The sequence below is a fragment of the Dermacentor albipictus genome, chromosome 6 (assembly GCF_038994185.2).
Source record: "Dermacentor albipictus isolate Rhodes 1998 colony chromosome 6, USDA_Dalb.pri_finalv2, whole genome shotgun sequence".
NCBI classification, from domain to species: domain Eukaryota; kingdom Metazoa; phylum Arthropoda; class Arachnida; order Ixodida; family Ixodidae; genus Dermacentor; species Dermacentor albipictus.
In genome coordinates this window covers 109384972-109402960 of record NC_091826.1, presented here as the reverse complement: position 1 = coordinate 109402960, position 17989 = coordinate 109384972, and the positions used below count along the sequence as shown (strand labels likewise).

At 48.9% G+C, this 17989-nt stretch overlaps 1 protein-coding gene across 2 annotated transcripts in view; it reads left to right on the top strand.

Annotated features, from left to right (window-relative positions):
- LOC135904971 (uncharacterized) overlaps positions 1-17064 on the top strand; it is a 103011-nt gene extending 85947 nt beyond the window's left edge. For both annotated transcript variants that reach the window (XM_065435961.2, XM_065435960.2), the window contains 2 exons: positions 13570-13692; positions 16787-17064. In XM_065435961.2, coding sequence (XP_065292033.1) covers positions 13570-13692; positions 16787-16978 — 315 coding nt within the window. In that variant the 3' untranslated portion in view covers positions 16979-17064. The remainder of the gene's footprint in view (positions 1-13569; positions 13693-16786) is intronic.
- Positions 17065-17989: the final 925 nt, after the last annotated feature.

Genomic DNA, 17989 nt, shown 5'->3' with positions numbered 1-17989 from the left:
CTATTTATCTGCGCCTTGCAAAGAATCGATTGATGAACACCGCGTTGAAACTGTTGCGTCCCCAACGTTCGTGAAAAAAAAAAAATGCGGCTGCCTTAAAGGGACACTAAAGGTTACTATTAAGTGAACGTGGACTGTTGAAATACCGTCCCAGAAACCTCGAAATGCTTGTTTCGTCCCAAGGAGAGACTTATATTAAGAGAAAATGCGTTCTGAAGAGTCCGCGTACCTCTAGCGCAATTAAATCGCCCGCCCTCCGATCGAGGAGTACTGACATCATGGTCTCATAGTGACGTTCGCCATCGCTGAGTAGAACGGCGTCCGCAGACTGCGCTACGGCGTTTCTGCGCAAAACGCGAACGCGCGGCCAGAAACAGAGCCAAGACAGAGCCGACAGCAGAGCGAAAGCAGGAGTATGGCGGCTAGCGGAAAGAGAAACGCGCGACCATAAGCTGGTACTTTATTCTATGATGCAACCTTCGACGCTCGTCGCAATGGACCCTGACAACGACAGATTGGCTCGCGATGCTGGGCTAAACTTCAGCGATTTGAGCGCTGACGAGCGCGACCTGCTGCTGAGGGCTCGCGCTGCCGGCGTCGTTGCGTACCACGACGGCGACCTCGACACCGGCTCTCTGGAGCGGGAAAGCAACAAGGGCTTCCCGCGACATCACATGGACGTGGTATTCTCACTGCTTGTTCGAAATGAAAGTTTCGCGAGCCAGCAGAACCCGCACAGCATGACGCGATAACGAAACTACTGAAACTCCAAATCGTGCGCGGCGCAGAGTTGAGCGAAAACGAAACCTTTCGACCACCCATACTACGGAAGGGTAACGTCAAAATGTTATTTTTTCTTAGAATCGAATAGACGTATACAAGTAGCATTTTCTTCCGTCTTATAATCGAATGAAATGATATTTTTAATACGAGCAGTTGAGTATTAGTAACACAAATTATGAGGAGTGCTTTCGTCATCGGGCTAGTAGCGGAATGTCGCTGGGGGGTCTCAAATCATGTCATGCATTTACCTCAATTTCTCGGTTACTAAAGCTCCGTTCGCGACTATATTGACGCCTTAGACGTTCTACAACATTGCTCTACCACTTTAACTTGACTTTCTGGTAACCTATAGTCTCCCTTTAAGTGCTTGAAACATTGCAGTATTTAGAGCGAAGCTATTAAGAGCTAGTTCCCCCAGGAGGCACACCTTCTCCTCTCCGGCGTCTGCGTCGACGCCACATGCGTACGTGCCGTCGAGTACGCGCCGTGACTGACACAGCCCTACGAGCATAAAAAGTCATTGCATCACACGTGGGCCGATCACGAAAATAGTGCAATGCTCGGCCGACCCACGGCGGAGGTTAAGCAGGCGTTAAGCACTCCCTATACGTGTGCCGATACCGAAGATAGTGCAATGCCGGGCCGACTCACGCGGGGGTGAAGCAGGCGTTAAGCACTCCTCATACGTGGGCCGATATCGAGGGTAGTACAATACCGGGCCGGCCCGCTACGGAGGTGAAACAAGCTTTAAGCACTAACTATACGTGGGCCGCTCCCTAAGATAGTGCGATACTGGTCCGACCCACGGTGCAGGTGTAGTTCGCCATTAAGGGGCCCACATACACAGCTTCGCTGGTCATCCTTCTTCAGAGAGTGGAAGGGCACTGAGTTTTTCTTCATACGTTCGTATCCTAAATGTTTCAAAGAAATGTTCTGTATGAATTGTGCAGTAAGCGTGTTGGTACTGTATTTTATGTTTCCTTGGCGCTATATACAGTCTTTGTCAAAAGTACACGTGCTAGTTCTCCTATGACCGCCACGGTCACTACTTACTATTTACTAACTTACTGAGGAATTAAAAGAACTATTGCACTCATTATCACGGGCGCCATAAAAACTTGAGCACACGGCAGAAAGACGTTTATGGTGAACGCGGTGGTTGGACCGTATATTTTTTACAAAGGCTGCACAGCAAATCATATATATGCAGTTCTTTAGTACAAAAAGTTTGAACCGGGTTTATAGAGTGCTTGTAGAGCTAGTATTAAATGTCGAAGTTTCGCCCGAAAGGCGAAGCATTGATTGCGATAGCAAATTAGTGGATGGCTGTATTAAGTAAGGATAGCAGTAGTGTTATCGGCTGTTTGAAGTCGTAGACACAGACATGCTAACTAAATCGACAAGCATGGTGTCACGCGCGCGCAAGCAAGCATGCGCACATCTCACTCGATGACCGCGCAAGCCGGCTGTCAAAACACTGGAGTGAGAAATCGCGGCAGCAGCAGGGAGCGAATTGGTCTTCGTGCTGCCTCTCGCATCAACGCGCACTAAGCCGCGAAAACACAGCGCACGGCGGACTCTGTTCCCTGCGCAGAAGGGTTTCGAGATAGAGTGGCCCGGGCAAGCGCGCAAAGGTCACCCGTGGCCACCTGGGCCACCCGTAAAACGACCCCCCCCCCGCACCCGTCCACCACACCCTCCCCCCGGAGCCTAGCGGGCGAGCCTAAAACCCCTTGATAATTTGAAAGTAGCGACACTCTCCTCCTCGCGGCGCTTTCCTCCTCGATTCTCCTCGCCCGCCGGCTGCGCACGACACGCTATTCCTCCTGGGCTCCCGCGTACGGGCCGCAGGATTCTATGGAGGCGTGTTATATTGGGCCAGTTGCGCGCCCCAGTGGGGTTGAAAATTTTGAGAAATGCTAATGACAGCATTAGACCTCTTTTTCAAGCTCCCGTTGTGAGCTACAGAAAATACCACGTGACCGAAGGAAGGCGGGAAGCGAACCAAAGCATGTGCAGCCGCGTATAAGAGATGATTAATGATTACCAAAGTAATGATTGATTAGTGATTGGATTGTTGTTCATGCACCCTAATCCACCCCAATCGGTCTTAATACCCTATCATCAACACTTCACCTTAATCCACCATAGTTCTCCTCCACGCACCTAAATCTTTATTCATGCAATCCTTCGTAATGCACTCTAATCCACATTAATCTTCTTTAATACACTCTAATCAACCTTAATCCTCCCTAATCCACCTTATGTCAACCACTATTGATTCATTAATTAACTTGGTTCATCATTCTTTCATACAGGGGTGGACATGCTTTGGGTCCCCTCTGGCCTTCCTTGGGTCACGTGATACTTCCAGTTTAGAATGCGGCCTTGAAACATAAAGATCTAAAGGCTTTCGCCTTAAAACTTTAAAAAAAGCTCAATTTTGACTAGTGAACGCTCATCACCTACAATACTACGGGGATACTTGCCACTAATTTTTTCAGGGCGCAAAGCAGAGTCAATAATACTGTGCTTCCGACTGAATAACAACAGTTAGCGACGTGCGAAGTGATGGAGCCACCCCAGAATATTAAGCATACTGAGGACAACTGCAACAAAAACGCTGGTGAGCAGGCCGGAAGAATGATAAAAAAACGCAGCATTACGGGATGCTTTGATACGAGCTATAAGAAAGACTCCTCAGCTCGCAAAACAGACAGACAGATAAACTTTATAAAAAGAAAAATCAGAAAACCGCTAATGGTCGGGGCCCTTAGTCCAGGGCTCCGCTGGCTCTTGCCATCTTCTCGGCTCTCTTTATCAGCTTGAGCTGGTCGTCGAGGGCCGAGCTGGACAGGAGTGCCTCCCATTGCTCCCTCGTGGTGTTCGTGTCTAGGTGTTCTACGTTTTGTAGTGCGCACTCCCACGTAATGTGGTATAGGGTTGGCGTGGCCCCACACCATGGGCATTCGTCCCTGTAGGCTGTGGGGTGTATCCGATGTAATATGTGTAGGTTCGTGTAAGTGCCTGTCTGGAGCCTACGCCAGGCAGCGGCACCTTCTGTCTTTAGATTTCGATGGGGTGGTGGATATCGCAAGCGACGCCCTCTGTGGTAGTTAACGATGGCTGAATACTCGAGGTCGACAGGGTCCGGGTCTTCTGCAGCCGGCGTGATGAGTGCTCGGTTATGTACGAATCCTCGAGCTGCTCTGTCGGCCTGCAGGTTGCCCGTGATGCCAGTGTGGCCTGGTATCCAGATGATGGTTTGGGTGGTGAAGTCCTCAGGGTCCACCTTGAGTATTCAGGCGAGGATTTGTGCAGCAGGTCTTCCAATTCTTCCCTGTAGGAAGTTGCGGCAGGCCTGCTGGGAATCCGTAAGGATCGTCCGTAATTGATTTGCGTGTAGGCCCTCGCGCATGGCTAACGCGATGGCCATCTCTTCGGCTTCCGTGATCGTGCAGGGGCGGGTCGATGCAGCGGAGGTAACGTGGCCTCGGTGGTCGTATGCCACTGCCACTGTGCCCTTGTTGTTCGTCCCATACATGGCGGCGTCCGTAAAACGGGCCGTGGTATTGAACCTGAACGCTTTCTCCATGTACTGGGCCCTTGCTCTCCTCCTGCCGGAGTGTAGGTTAGAGTCCATATTGCGTGGTATCGGGGCAACGTGAAACCTGTCCTGGACGTGACGAGGTATTAAGCAGGTTTCTTGGGTTCGTGTTGTTATTGCTTGGAACCTCAAGGTTTGTAGGCCCTGCCGGCCCGTGTGAGTCCGCGCAAGTCACTGTTGTTGCGAGACGTAATGGGCTTCTGTCAGTTCGCTGAGAGTGTTGTGCAACCCTAGCGCCAATAATGTTTCAGTCGATGTACTCATCGGCAGGCGGAGAGCGGTCTTGAACGCCATCCTCAAAAGTGTGTCGGTCTGCTTCGCCTCGGACTGTGTGAGGTGGTAGTAAGGCAGGCTGTATGTGATTCTGCTCCCCACCAGACCACTGACCGGTCGGAGGGTGTCCCTTTCCTTCATTCCTCTGTTCTTGGATGTTACACGGGAGATCATGCGTGATATCGCCTTGACACTGGTTTTGAGGAGGGTAAGGGTGTGTGTAGCGCGCTGGTTGGACTGCAACCACATGCCCAGCACCCTCAGCAACGGCTTCTCTGGGATGAGGCCCCCGTTGAGGCGTACCTCGAGTCTTCTTGTTGGGTCTGTGGGGACTGCGTGGTTACCCCGGCCTCGCCAGACCGTACGAGCTCAGATTTTTCGGGCGAGCATTGTAGTCCCCGTTGGCTGACGTATTCTTGGATTATATTTGCTGCTGTTTGCAGGCGTTCTTCTTTTTCAGCGAGATACCCTGTTGTGGTCCAGAGTGTTATATCGTCTGCGTATATTGCGTGCCGAAGACCTGCTACGTCCTGCAGTTTGCTTGCGAGGCCGATCATGGCGACGTTGAACAGCGTGGGAGAGATGACGGCACCTTGTGGTGTTCCCTTGTTGGGAGGGTGGTACACTGAAGTCTGGATCTCTCCCATCTTCAGCTCCGCCATGCGGTGGCTCAGGAAGCTCTGAACATACTTGTACGTTCGCACGCCGCAGTTGGTGTTGGCCAGCCCTTCTAGGATTCCTTGGTGGCTGACGTTGTCGAAAGCCCCTTTGATGTCGATGGCTAGGAGGACGTGTTCGCCGCAGCGAGAAACGTTGCTGAGGACTTCTTCCTTGATTTTGAGTAGCACATCTTGTGTGGACAGGCCTGCGCGGAAACCGAACATGGTGTCCGGCAGGTGTTTGTTATCTTCCAAGTGTCTCTAGTCTCGTGTTTATAATTTTTTCGTACACCTTGCCGAGGCAGGACGTGAGCGATATGGGTCTGAGGTTTTCAATTGCCAATTTCTTGCCCGGTTTGGGGATCATGATTATTCGTGCGTGTTTCCACATCGCCGGTACCGTACCTTGTTCCCAGTGTTTGTTGAGAAAGGCCGTGAGCGCGGAGATAGACTTGTCGCTCAGGTTTCTGATCATCGAATTTGTGATCTGGTCCGTGCCCGCCGCTGTGTTACGAGTGCTGGCTGCGATGACCGCTCTCATTTCATTTTCGGTTACAGGTTCGTCCATTAGCGCGTTGAGTTGTCCTGTGTAGGGTGTTCTACATAGTTGTGTGGGAGAGGGATCTCCATAGCACTTGGTCTTGATGGCATCGATGAGGTCTTGTTGGCTGTCTGGGTATGTGTGTAGTAACCGTTCCAGAGCCCTGTGTCCTTCTCTTTTGGTTTTGGTGGGGTCCAGGATGGCTTTGAGGAGGTGCCACGCCTTCGCCGTGTCCAGCGTGCCACCGAAGGAGTCACAGAATCTACACCAGTTCGCGGAAGCGAGTTGCATGGCATATTCCTCTGCTTCCACTGTTATTTGTGCTATGCGCGTCTTCAGTTTCCTGTTATATTTCTGTTTTTTCCAGCGGCGGGTAAGGCCCCGTTTCGCATCCCACAGGTGTAGTAAGTGGGGATCTACCTCTGGGGTCTCTTCCGTTCTGGCGATTTCCTTTGCGTGGCGTTGTTTATGTCGGCGGAGGTTGTCGCACCAATCTTCGAGATTCGTGATTGTGTCGGCGTCCTGTTCTTGGGCTTCCCTGATTTTTCGCCAGTCAGTGAGTTTAGCTGTGCCGATCTGCCTGCGTAGGCGTCTAGTCTGTAGTGTTATGTTTAATATGAAGTGATCGCTGCCTAGGTTTTCGAGTGTGTTGAGCCATTCGACTCGCGTGCTTTGAGTAATGAAAGCGAGGTCGGGAGTGGTGTCGCGTGTGGCGCTCTTCCCTTCCCTCGTCGGTATGTTCGGGTCTGTGATGAGTGTGAGATGACACTGTTCAATTAGTGTTTGTAGCTGGAGACCCTTCCAATCCTGCCTCTGGTACCCCCACAGGGTGTTCTGAGCGTTGAAGTCACCCATGATTACCAGGGGACTGTCTTTAGCGAGGCGGAGGGTGTCCCCAAAGAGTTTTCCTTTGTTTGCCCGCCTTTGGCTAGGGGGGCAATAAATGTTGAGTACGAAGGCGATCTGTTTCTGGTTGCCTTTGTATATCATTTCGAGAAGTACATGTAGTACGTCCACGTCGTCTATGGGTCTGTTTTGTATGGTTGTGATGTTTCTGTCTACTAGTGTGGCTACCTTCCACTTGTCGTCTTGACTTGTGTGGTATTCTTCGTAGCCATGTAGTGTTGGTCGGGTACCGGGCTCTTCCAGGGCTATGACCTCTGGTGGTTTTGAGGAATGAGCGATCAATTGTGCCAGCAGCCCTTTCTTCCTGCGGTACCCACGGCAGTTCCATTGCCAAAATTCTAAGTTTTCTTTGACTTGCCTGTATGGTCTAGGCATTGTTGGACGTTGTGGTCGGTGATGTTACGGTTTGGTTTGGTGCTGCTACAGGTGTGGCCTTGTAAAGGTTCTGTCGTAGTGTCTTTCGTAGTTTTGTGGAGTGAAGCTGGTTCTTAAGCTTGCTTTCTACAGTGGCTGCCATATGTTTTATTGCTGCATCTGTCCGCTCTATTGCACTCTGTGTTATTTGTTCCAACTGGGCGCGTGTAGCGTCCATAAAGGCTTGCATCTGGGTGCGGATGGCATCGACATGGGTTTGTAGGTCAATGATGTCCTTGTGTGGAGCCGCCTCTTGTAGTATTTGTGTGAGCTGTGTCACTTGTTTGAGTTGCCTGTTTTCTTGTGTGAGTGTCTGTATCTGTGCGCGCATGGTGGCGAGTTCCTGTTCCAATTTCACCGATGGTGGCGTCTGTGGTTTTTTATACGAGGGGGAGGCTACTGCCGCCCCGCTTACCTCGTGTTCTTTGGTGGTAGTCCTCTTGACTGAGGCTCCCTTGGTCTTTCGGTGGTGTTGCTGGGGCCCCTTGTCTTTGAGTACCGCGATGGCTGATGCTACCTGCTGTCCTTGCTTGGGCGTCGACCGAGATTGCCGTCTGGGCGACCGAAAGTGAGACCCTGGGCGAGAGCAGGAGCTGGACCTGGACCTCGGGTTGGAACCGGACCGGGATCTGTGGATGCTCGGAGACTCCGAGTAGTCGAAGTCGGAGCCTTCCCGCTCGGAGCTGAACTATCGCGGGCGAAGGTCAGCCGCCTTGGTCGAGTGAGTGACCGGGCGGGGATGTCGTTGGGTTTTGGGTGTGGTGGTGGAGGCAGGCTTCCATCTGGGTGGAATGCATTTGAGCTTGTTGCACTCTGTTGCGGCGGTGAGATGGGCCCCTCCGCACAGGGCGCACTTCGGAACACAAGTGTGACCGGCGTCAGGGTTAATGTAGTTAATGTAATTAATGTAGTTGCAAACGTTGCACGCACGAACCGTTGGGTTGGGGCAGACGTCTGGTCGGTGTCCGGTGATTCTACAGATGCAGCAGAACTGCCTTGTTGGCTGGTAGTCTCGGCAGGGCATCTTCCCTCCATAGTAGTACACAAATCTAGTCACCTGTGGTCCCTCGAAGTGGAGTAGGGCTGTCTGGGATTTTCCGAGCATACGGGCCCGCACGATGCGGACTCCATGTGTGCGGACCCGAAGATTCGCCATAAGCTCTTCTTTGCCGGTGCCTGCGTCGATGCCGTGTACGACACCTTTAAGCAGGCCCTCGGGTGTTGATAGGTACACCTTCACGAGGTGTGATCGTCCGTGAAAGGTGAGGCTTATAATTTGCATGAATGTGGCCGCCGTGGCCTCGTGAGGTGTGCTCACGATGATGGTGTTCGAGCCGTGTCGCAGGCGGATGATGAAGTCGTCCCCCTTGCAGGTCGGCGCACCTCCGGTGGCTTGGACGATCGCCTTGGCCACTTGGTCGGTCTGTAGTTCGAACGATGAGGCCCGGGGCAGGGCGTATAATGATTTTCATGTCAGTGCGCGGGAGTGGAGGCGCGCGTCGGCGAGGCCTGCTACTTGCAGCCGCGTCTTCAGAAATAGGTGTTCCGGCTCCGCGCTCTTCGCAGGTAGCTTGCGACGTGGCTTTCGCGGCGGCAGCTGGCACCTGGGTTAGTGCTAGCCCTAACGGTGTGGTTTTCGATGGCGTGGTTTGCCCGACTGGATCTTGCTCACCAGTGGATTGTTGTTTTTGCAGGCGGCGTTTCCGATGAAGGGAAACGACCATTTCCCACTGGGATTCTTGATTGTGGAGCTGCTCCGAGAGGACGGGAGACGGCCCGGGCAAGGCCTCGTCAGACAGGGGTCTCGGGTGACTCTCAGATACAACTTCCATGGTTTCGGTGTCGGTGGTTGGTGGGCAATGGTGCCTGGGTTCCCCGCGATCGTAGCGTTCCGGGCTGGGTCGTCCCCGCAGCTCACCGTAGACACGAAGGCTGCTTGCGGGTCTCCGAGCTCCCACGCGCCAGCGTTCGGCGTTAGGGCTAACCCTACCGTCGGCGTGGCCGAACGAATAGGGCTCTCGTTGGTCTTAAAAGTGCGGCTCATCGAAGTTCGGTTCCGTTGATCCCCTTGATGTTGCTTCGGCCAATGTCATGCAGCCACTGCTTCCTACGCAAACCGTTACGCTTTCGTTGTGGTATCATAAAAACGGCATAACCATCTTCAGGTTTCTTGCTGCAGTTATATGCGCAACAGCCCGGCATAGCGCTAGCACATAGACCAGAAACACTGCGCACAACGTTCGCTACGCCGAGCTAAAGCACCGAGCCCGCCGTACTCAGGAGGAAAATGACGCGAACTAAAAAGAAAAACACAAGCAAAACTAAAGATCCGCGCATTTCCAAGGGCAACGGCAGGGAGACCAATCGCCGTGCAGAAAAACGGGGGCAAAACTGGTTGCCGCGGGTAGGACACGCAAGGGGCGAGGAGGAGGCGAGGAGGTCGCGCGGCGGTGGCAGAGTTCAAAGAGTGGCGGTACTTTCATATTATCAAGGGACTATAGGCGAGCCTAGCTCTATAAGAAAATAATTACTATCGAATGGGTAAATCACCATCATCGCCTCGTTGAGAGCGCGAAGCTAGGAGTGCTCTGTGACAGTATCACGTGCCTGAATCTGTACATTAAACGGCCAACTCAAAACTGCCTGAATACGACGCTGATGTTATCAATGGACGTATGTTAAAAGCTTTTTGAGAGTATAATCCTTTGTGGGTCTGTACTGAAAAGATATAAGTGCAAAGGTGTGTACCGGAGTGCAGTGCAATATTGGGACTGTTAGGGCGAATTTCCGAAATTAAGCTTCAGTAATTCGTGGAGGCTCAGCCCACGTTTCACAATTCAACAATGCGCCACAACAAATCTCTAAAATGTGAAACTAGAACGTTCTGTAGTTCGAATACGCTATGACTTCTCAAATACTTCGCGGCGATGCGAGTTTAAATGCAGTGTTACATAGGTTTTTGTGAAAGTAATTATAGCTGTTATTAACGTAATTAACTGTATGTAAGTAAGTAAGTAAGCGTAACCGTAACCGTTAAGTAACCGTAAGTAATTAACTGTATCGCCGCTGAATATTTCAGAGAGCGAGTGCGTAAAGCGCTGGCTTTCTTGATGTGACTAGTTATCGTGCTGTTTCTAGATGTGATGCAGGTATTTAAAATATATGTCACATCAGAAAGGAACACCGAAAGAGGGCAGCGGGTGAGTGGCATGTGAGACCTCAGGCGAAAAATAAAAGGGGAGGAAATACAACGCTCCAAGCATTCACAAAATTTAAAAGGAATGCATTAACTATGGAGATTTCCTTGTATTTTACAATACCTGCTTGAAAGTTCATAGTGCGAAACGGCTGGAACTACTTTGTGAATTTACAAAATACTATGAAAACGTGCGCTATTGACCCTCTTCGCGGCGACCCCGTGGCTGCTGCCAAGTTTGATCACGTGGTTACGCGTCCATTTCTTGCGCCAACTGCCTCCGTTGCCTCCGCGTTTAGAATGGGTGTGTATGACGCAGATGTGGCCTAGCAAACCGCTTGTTTCAGGAGATATCATAGACGGTGACAGGATGGACGACACGGAGCTTTGGCCACAGCTTCAGAGAACATGCAAAATTTGGACGCTGATCAAAATATATGCCCAAACAGCGCGAGCAGCGTATATGGTGCTTGTTTTAAAAGCGAGGCTAAATATGTATTCCGAGCTATCCAAACTTTTCACTTATGAATTGAAACAGCATGTTTTGCCCTTCGTTCTTTATTTGGTGAATATTTTGAAGCAGTATGCTTGTCACATTTCTGACGCAGTACATTTCCTTGTCGCGGTCGCTATCTGATTATTTCGGCCTAATCCCTCGGGGGAGTGCTCAGTTCTGATATACAGCGTGTTTCAGCGAACATTTTCAAAAATCTTTAAAGGTTTCCTGTGGCAGATATCACAATTCTGGTTCATGAGCTGGTCTACTTGAAACGGCGTACAATACTTGCACAAAAAATAGAGATGCAAAATCGACTAATTTATAAAAAATCACTAATTAAGTTTAACTAATAACATTATGGCCCATATTGCAATTTACAAATTCTAGCCGTGGAGTTCGCAAGGGGGATCCACTTGGAACGAATTCTCAAGATTACACCAGTTTTGAGATACAACTTCCCGAACTTTGCGGAGAAATGCATTGGCGTCGCAGTTAATTTCTTAACAAAACGTCGTTTCATGCACCGAAGCACACAAGTAACTGGAACGCCAATGCATTTCTCCGCAAAGTTCGCGAATTTATATCTCGAAACTGGTGTCGTCCGGAGAATTTGTTCCAACTGGATCCGCCTTGCGCAGTCTACTGCTATATATAGAATTTGTAAATTGTAATATGGGCCATACGATAATTAGTTATAAAGTTAATTAGTGCATTCTTGTTAATTAGTCGATATTGCATTTCAATTTTTTGTGTAAGTAGTGTCCGCCGCTTCGAGTAGACCGGCTAATAAACTAGAATCAAGCTATCTGCCACAGGCAACCTTTAAAAAATTGGAGTGTTGGCTGAAACACCCTGTATTTGTTCTTGCCGCGCACAAGGCTTGAAACATGGCCGTTTTGTACATTTTAGTACCTTGTGGCAAGGATGTATTATCGCTAGTAACTCGCTTACTCTTGTGGACCATCACGAAACATTCAGCTTCGACCATTCGTGCGCTATTGGTGCAGTCCGTCGTTTGTCGTGCGCATATAGGGCGCGTATATTTATGTGTGCGTCCATTCACTTACTGACACGTTGGCGACAAAGTTTGCGTAAGATTCCGTGCACGCTGGGGCAGACGTGCATAGATACTGTGCGCGAAACGTACTATGACAGAAAGTGGCGCTACTCCCTTTGTCATTGTTTAAGGTGCGGAACTCACTCTTGCCGACGTTGTGGGGCTGAAGCACTTTCTTCAAAGGTTAGGCACACTAGAGCTGTGCACGGGCCGCAAACGCTTCCCTTCATAGCTTTTTTACTGGGAGGCGCCTGCAAGCGGCGGCTTTTCCAAAGCGTCGGTACTTGGTAGAACCGAAAACGCATTCCCAGCCTGCGCTATCCTTCGTTTGCCTTTTGTTGGCGTTTGTACTTTTCTCCCGCCCTGTAGATTCCATTTTTGATGAATACATACATTGCACTTCCTGCTGTATCTACATGCGAGACGACAAGCCTACTTTCCCATGAGGTACGCAGTCGAGATCGGGGAGCCCGACCGGTGCGTCCGAGACATAGAAAGTCTGTTCCGAGCCCGGCCCGCGGGCCGGGTACGGGCTTTAGGGCCGGCCCGAGCCCGTGCGCAGCTCTAAGGGATACAACGCTCGCGGATGGGCACATTTCTGTATCCTCGAAGAAAGCTGTGCATCTCGAAGTGCCGGTAACACGTACGGACAGTTGCCGCAATGGTCCGCGATCTTGGCTACACAGATTCACTCCAATCCTTAATATGCTTGTCACTATTTTTGGAGCCAACTACTGCACACATCTTCAATCCACGCGATTCAATCCGGCATGATTGGAGCACAGTGCATTAGCGAAAACTCAGTTGCATTTCCGACAGCTGATCACACAGAACCAAGGTGGAAGCGGTAATGGTTTCGTATTCGTGCGCTCTCGCTGAGGCGACGTGCGACGCGCCGCCAAAAGCGCCATCTGATTTCTCTAGAACAAACTACTCCGTGAAAGGGGTCAATACCTCATGTAAGACAATTTGGTCTTTGCGTATGACATCACATAAGAAACATGTGTCCAAACGCTATTGTTGGGTATACATAGTTTACTAAATATCATATAGTGGTTGTACGCCACTTAGGCGATAGAAGCACCTGAACATCTCGCCATGCGGATGCCTCTTGTATTTTTTTAAAAGGAAGATGGGAGCATAGGCGCATGATCCCGGTATTTAAACCAGCTGCTTGACGCGCAAAGTGCTAGGCGGTGTCTGACATAACTGCCCCTGAGCTACGTGGGCGCAGCACTCAAGTCGCCCCATTAGGATGATCTCGTTTCCTTAACAATGTCCAGTTCAATAATTAGTAACGCGGCACTCATTAAAAAATGTGCATTGGTATGTAATTTTCGACGAAACCATTCCCCACCGTCTACATATGACAATTTCACTTGATGGAAAGGCTAACTGAAGCCTTCAGTTGTTGACTTGGTGCACTGCATAAGAAGTCTATCGAAGCATGGCTTTGAAAACTGGTTTACATAACTTGCTTTTTAAATCCTGTGCATACTACATTTTTCGGTGTAGCTAGATGATATTGGCTGAAATCCCATCGAAAGAATAAGTTGAGAGCTTAAGCATAGGCTCAAGGTTGCATGATAAGGTTTGTCATGCCCCACTTTTATAACCGCCAAAATTGACCGCAGGTGTGCAAAGATAGGAAGTACGGGCATGTCCAGAAGAACGAACTGTTCAAGTGCAGGTACAACGTTGACGAGAAGAAGTTCATGACCTTTGTCTACGACGTGCCCGAGACACTACGGTACAAGGTAATTAGCATCTTCAGCACAAATGAGTCGAGCCAATGAATTCGTTTTCTCCAAGGTCGTCTTAATCCTGAAGCCACTAGAGACTGTTGTGAATGGCCAGTGTTGAGCTGACATAGCTAACATCAGCGAAATCTACAGGAGGATAAAGAAACCCTCGCTAAGACATAAAAAAAAATTATGGGGTTTTACGTGCCAAAACCACTTTGTGATTATGAGGCACGCCGTAGTGGAAGACTCCGGAAATTTATTCCTCCTGGGACTCTTTGACGTGCACCAAAATCTAAGTAAACGGGAGTTTTCGCATTTCGCCCCCAGCGAAATGCGGCCGCCGTGGCCGGGATTCGATCCCACGATCTCGTGCTTAGCAGTCCAACATCATAGCCACTTAGCATCCACGTCGGGTGTCGCTCAGACATCGCTTAACATTGGCCTGAATAAACGAAACAAGTCATGTGAATAGCGAAATCCTAATTGCATCTTTCAAAAAAAGTTAACAGCCGCTTGATGTAGACTATGTGTTCTTTCAGCCGGCACAAATTCCCTAAATTCATAAAAGACCGATGGTATGTGCTGTACGTATCACAGTTTAACCAGGATTTACCAAAATCAAATTTTTATGAATTTCTTGATTTTACGAAAACACGGGGAATGTGGGAGATGGAAATTCAAGACGATGAACAAAACGTGGACAAGGTGAAAGCAGAAGCCAACGTTTCGACAAGTGGACTTGTCTTCATACGTCGCCTTGGCAACATACGTCGCCTTGAAGAAGACAAGTCCACTTGTCGAAACGTTGGCTCCTGCTTTCACCTTGTTCTCGTTTTGCTCATCGTCTTGATTTTACGAAGAAATTCAAATTCCCCAAACTTATTCCATTAGGTGTAATGAAACTACGAATTCCATCGCTTGGTGGAATATTGACCATGCCTCTCGATATTAGGAAGCCACACCAAAGAAAAAAAGCGGAAAAGGAAACTAAAAAATGCCACGCAGCAAAAGACACGCTCTTTGGGATCGCGCGGGGGAATTCGCGAATACAAGGCTTGCGCTGACTGACTGCCACGCTATCCCGCCAGGCGTGGACTTCGTCGCCTACGTAAGCAATGACGACAGACATGAATGCAACAGAAAATTGGGATAGCTTGAGACGCTTCTTGCCGACGCAGAGCAAGCTTGAGAAACAGCGTAGGTTAGGGCGTGTTGGTATTCCAACACCTATTGGTGAGAAGGTGACGACACGAACACACACGTAGGTCGCGTGCCGACAGCTAGCGAGGTCACGGACGCCATCGACCTCCTCCTAGCAATTTGCCGAGGCTGAAGGAACAAGAAAACAGACTCGTCACTTTGGCGACCCACGTGAGCGGCGTGGCACTCTCATTAAAAAACCGTAGGCAAGTAAAGATAACCGATTTTTTTTTCACGAGAAATAAATTGGCCGTCTAACCATTGAGTTTTCGTATCTTTCGATTTTACCGTATTCTCGAATTTACGGACTTTCCATCACTCCCCGTCGACTACGCAAAATCTGGGCGCGAATGTATATAACTTGTCCAGCTCCACATGTTTTTCTTAGTACCAGCAGGAAGATATTCATTAGCGTTACGTCTCTAATTTTGTACCGCTATCGTTACATTCCTTTCAAGTTTCGTTGTTACTTTCCGATAACAATTCCACCTACATGGGGCTAGGCTAAGGAGAAAAAAAAAGCTCACAGACGGGTCTTGAATGACCGTTAGATATGCATACGTGGCAGCGGGTCCCGAGCCTACAAGGCTGTACAGTGTGCTTTTCTATGGCAGAAAAAAACAAAACAAATTCACGAGTTGCTACATATACATGAAACAACAGCAGGTTCCTCACTTTGAAAGCAGGATATCATAAAAAAAGACAGAGAAATAGAAAGAAGATATGCTGGCACATGAAATTACTCAACCTCTCCAAACGTGAGGTTAGTTATAACGGAGAATGTGTTGTCTGTGTCCACACGTGTTCTAAATTTTATTTACAATCAAACTAAGTCTGTCCCATCACTTTCTTATTACGTCAATTCTATGAAAACTACTATATCAACCGTCTATGAATTTGCTGCCTTACTTGCTAAATAAAGTATTCCTTATATGTCCATAGCTTATCAGAAGTGTACGTGGAAAGAAAATAATTCGTAATGAATTGGTACACGATCGCATGCACATCTGAAGCTGCTGCGTTGGGGCGCTTCCCTATATGGAATCTAATTTATTGGGTGTTGAGAGAGTGGATGGTCATATGAGATAAAGCATTGCCGAAACGAAGTCGTCATTGATTAATCACTGCGCTTTGTCTTCCTTGCCTCAACTGCGTTATGCGTATGCCTGAAGTCTTTTTTCAGTACGTACTGCGTGCGTATATTTTGCAAATCTGTGTTGCTGTTGAATATTAATTTATTAACTACACGACGCTGGCTGCGTCGTTGCCCTGTTCGAAGACATCTACGCACGCGGTTAACGATGTTGGTCCGTTTTTACAAAAAAGCTCCTGCGCTACACTCTTAGACAAATTTTTTGTCCCTTTTTTAGACCCTTTTTTTTTCACTCAACAATAATCATCTGCCTTGCTTGCGTTTCCTTTCTTGAAAACGTGCGCTTCCTGTCGAAAATGCTTTCTCGTGCTGATAACGTGCATGCCGTTTGTGAGTTGGAAGTACCGGGCTCGCAGCGTTAAGGAAAGTAAATGCGGACAAGACAGACGACGATTATCGTTGTGTGGCAAGATACGAGCCAAAGGGTGCAATATTGTTTAAGAGTGTAGAATTGTCAGTAAAAGCACGTAGGAACCAATCCTGATGTTGTACGTGCGTATTATTTGCAAAGGCCGCCGGCCATTAGAAAATGATACTTATGAACTAAAGGCCTTGTTAATTTATCCCTTGGTTTCTTTATGCCTTCATTCAAGTTCTGGCTCGTTTCTAAATTTTACAAGTTTCCATTAATCTTCAGTTAGACACCGATTATCCGACAATTTACTCATAAGTGCCTGTCAATATGCATATGTACCTTGCAATTGTTATGTCAAGTCTTATGTGTTTTTACTTCCTTCTGTTTTATTTCTAAAGCTCTGCCTTAGCCGGAAGAACGCAACCACACTAAAGTACGGATTCACGGCGGTGGGACTTGAGTTTTCGGATTACGATGGCTACTGTGGAATGGGAAAGTTTCCATTGCTGACTACAGTGAAGAGGACACTCGAGTTCTTCAAGCAAAAGTACGACTCCCCGGACGCCTACCAGGACTGTCTGTCAGCGTAGCGTGCTGCTGTTATTGGCACCGGAATACAAGACGTGTTACACGAGTCTGTTACGTTTCTGATGTTAAGAGTAAGATTAACTTCTGAGCCGCTGCTATTTCCGCATTTTTCGCGAATTGCTGGGTGGGGAGATATTAGTGCGGCCGATTCCATAGAGTCTCCCACTAAAATTACTAGAGGGAAGTCTGGAGCTGCAGTCGTTGTCCTACCATGGGAATGATGGGAAGTACACGGATTTGTCTGATCTTCGTGCTTGTGGATTCAGACGTTCTTGTAGCTTTGTATATTAGCTATATAAATGTTATTCTCGTATATTTCAGCGCAACCTATATAGACCGTTTCACCGGGCAAGGAGGATAGGGCGCGCGGAGAGCCTTTCCTCCTCTCTGGCTTGGGCGATCCGGCGCGGCGCTGCTTGAAAGTATTGCTGTCGCGTGCTGCGGAACGATTTCGAGATGTTTTAGATCTTACGTTGTGAAATTTACGCCATGTTCGTTCATATAAGATCGTCAAGGAAGCCTTTCAGTGTATCAGTAACTATACTGTAAGCAGAAATACGTCATGGGGCGCGAAAATGTGACGCGCATAATCAGCCGCGGTGTACGCGCATTATCAGTCGCGGTGCGTGTATGTGATGTTTACTATTTTGCTTATGTCGATTTTAATTCAACAAGGAAAACCGGCGTATCTGTATTACCAGCATTAAATGGTAAATCTGCTCATGGTCTGCTCGCTTGGCGTAGGGAGTAAAACATAAAACATAACAGCGCATGCTCGTGCACGGCCAACCTAAGGCAACCACAAAACATCTGAGCGGCAGGGCTATCAAATATTTGTGATACACCGGCGTCGTTTTCGCGCATTTAAAGTCTAGTAGGCTTCAAATAACCACATGTCTACGCTAGCCTTCCTGCATCAGGCCGACGGCTCTGCTCAACACAGCGATCACTGCGGTTGATGAACCAGCACGATACATATGTAAGCTGTGCGCTTCGGCATTGTCTTTTTGGCC